This window comes from Dipodomys ordii, unplaced genomic scaffold (genome assembly GCF_000151885.1).
Source record: "Dipodomys ordii isolate 6190 unplaced genomic scaffold, Dord_2.0 Scaffold2, whole genome shotgun sequence".
Lineage (NCBI taxonomy): Eukaryota > Metazoa > Chordata > Mammalia > Rodentia > Heteromyidae > Dipodomys > Dipodomys ordii.
In genome coordinates, this window is record NW_012267218.1 from 80,136 (window position 1) to 83,079 (window position 2,944).

The 2,944-nt window shown below is 59.8% G+C and overlaps 1 gene segment (V, D, J or C); it reads left to right on the forward strand.

The window, feature by feature from the left end:
* LOC105982918 overlaps positions 1–2,214 on the forward strand; it is a 28,567-nt gene extending 26,353 nt beyond the window's left edge. Inside the window, 2 exon segments of the C gene segment in view lie at positions 1,921–2,054; positions 2,131–2,214. Of these exon segments, the coding sequence occupies positions 1,921–2,054; positions 2,131–2,214 (218 nt within the window).
* The last annotated feature ends 730 nt before the right edge of the window (positions 2,215–2,944 follow it).

Here is a 2,944-nt window from a genome sequence, read left to right on the forward strand (position 1 = left end):
CACACACAGACACTGCCACACACGGGTGCACACACAGACACAGACACTGCCACACACGGGTGCACACACAGACACAGACACTGCCACACACGGGTACACACACAGACACTGCCACACATGGGTGCACACACAGACAATGCCACATGCGGGGTGCACACACAGACACTGCCACACACGGGTGCACACACAGACACTGCCATACACGGGTGCACACACAGACACTGCCACACACAGGTGCACACACAGACACTGCCACACACAGGTGCACACACAGACACAGACACTGCCACACACAGGTGCACACACAGACACAGACACTGCCACACACAGGTGCACACACAGACATGCAGCCACACCAGATCTCAGGGCAACTCCACCCATGCCCTGAACCGTCTTCTGCGTCTGGCCACGGGCCCCCCACTTGGTGACATGTCTTCAACAGGCTCACACAGGGCCTGTCCTGGACCACCACTGCCCCTCAGCCCAAAGCCCTCCTGAGCCCTGAGCCCCTCCTTCAACACACCGGGGCCACTGAGTCCCAACAAGTAGGGGCCTTGCCCCCTGCTGGCACCAGTGTCCCCCACACAGCCACCACTATCCTCCAAGGACAGACAGACATGGGCACGTGAGCACACATACAGAGAAAGAATGGGCACAAACATGTGCAGACACATGGACACATAGAAGCACGTGAATGAGCACACGCAGGAGCTCCAGGAAGCTATGGACATATGTTTGGACACAAGGACATCAAGTGTAGGCACCATTATGCTCCCGTTCAGCCACATCCCAAAGCAGGGCATGTGTGACCCGAGCCAGCCCCAGCCCACGGGCACGTCAGACACACGGCCCGGCCAGAGCACACCTCACACACGCACAGTGGTTCACGCAGAGCACACACAGACGCCCACACATGCACTGGAGGCCGCCCCAGATCCACGCACCTTCCGCATTCTGACCCAGCCCCAGATCCACGCACCTTCCGCATTCTGACCCAGCCCCAGATCCACGCACCTTCCGCATTCTGACCCAGCCCCCGATCCACGCACCTTCCACATTCTGACCCAGCCCCAGATCCACGCACCTTCCGCATTCTGACCCAGCCCCCGATCCACGCACCTTCCGCATCCTGACCCAGCCCCCGATCCACGCACCTTCCGCATTCTGACCCAGCCCCAGATCCACGCACCTTCTGCATTCTGACCCAGCCCCAGATCCACGCACCTTCCACATTCTGACCCAGCCCCCGATCCACGCACCTTCTGCATTCTGACCCAGCCCCAGATCCACGCACCTTCCGCATTCTGACCCAGCCCCCGAGAAAGAGATAGGAGAAAGGACCTCACTTTTGTTTTCAGTTGTAAAGGTGGTGTACAGAGAGAGGGACTGTGGTCATGTAAGTAAGGAAATGAGTACAATTCTGGTCACACGCTGCCCCCCGCCCCCCGCCCCGCCTCCCCCAGCACTCGCTTTGGCTGTGGGCATCATGGACGCTGGCAAGGCTCCAGGCAACGGGGGTGGGGTGCAGGCCCCTCTGGACCAAGAGCAGAGACTATCGGCCGGCACAACCACTTGGAGACCCACTGCCAAGATTCCCGCCTGAAGAACCTACCCAGGTCTCAGGAGACAGGCTGGAAGCCCAGAGCCCTTCCTGGTAAGGTCTCTGGAAGTGGCCTGCAAGGACCCAGCCACAGGCATGGGGGAGAGGGAATAAAAAGTCAAGGTCAGAGGACCAGGGCTTCCCCACACACAGCTGGCCCCTGCCGACTTGGGGGTAGATTGCATCCCCAACCCTCCACAGCTGGGTAGGGGATGGGGCCAGACAGGGAGTCAGCCACTCTGGGCCTCACTGAGATGGGCAAGGGCTCCTCCCCTCCCGCCTGGGGATGGCCGGGAGGGCTGACGGACCCATCCCTCCAGAGCTGGACCTCCAGGACCTGTGCACAGAGGAGGTGCAGGCTGAGGAGCTGGAGGAGCTGTGGACCAGCGCCTGCGTGTTCATCGCCCTGTTCCTTCTCAGTGTGAGCTACGGGGCCACCATCACCGTCTTGAAGGTGGGCTGCTGCCTGGGGCGGCCCAGGGAGGGGCACGGCTGGGCTCAGCGCGGCTTCACAAGCCCGCTCCCTCCAGGTGAAGTGGGTCCTCTCCGCCCTGCTGCAGGATGCACCCCAGACTCTTCACGACTACGCCAACGTCCTCCAGCCTCGGGCCTGAGCTGGATGCCAGCCCCCATGGAGGCCAGGTCCCTCCAGTCTGTGCTCCTGGGTGGGCCTAACCTGAGCACAAAGAAACAGAGTCTTCCCGGCCGGCGAGACCGGCTTATGAAGTCTCCAAGTCTCGGGACACCCAACAACACAAGGCTCAGCCCACCAACAACAGGAGGAAGGGCAGGACTCCCGCCTAGACCACAGCGCTCAGAAACCAACTGGTTAGGAAAAAAAATCCATGGCCAAATATATTCAGAAAATGTTTCAGCGATTCCAATGGCTACCGTGAGGAGGAAACCAGGGGAGGTGTGATCTCCTCTTCCGGGGAGGTGTGATCTCTTCCGGGAGGTGTGATCTCCTCTTCCAGGGGAGGTGTGATCTCCTCTTCCAGGGGAGGTGTGATCTCTTCTGGGGAGGTGTGATCTCCTCTTCCAGGGGAGGTGTGATCTCTTCTGGGGAGGTGTGATCTCCTCTTCCAGGGGAGGTGTGATCTCTTCCGGGAGGTGTGATCTCCTCTTCCAGGGGAGGTGTGATCTCCTCCAGGGAAGTGTGATCTCCTCTTCCAGGGGAGGTGTGATCTCATCTTCCGGGGAGGTGTGATCTCTTCTGGGGAGGTGTGATCTCCTCTTCCAGGGAGGTGTGATCTCTTCTGGGAGGTGTGATCTCCTCTTCCCTGGCTGAGCGCACAACTTTCAGCCCCAGTATTCCATCAGATCACAATGGAATAAACTAAAACA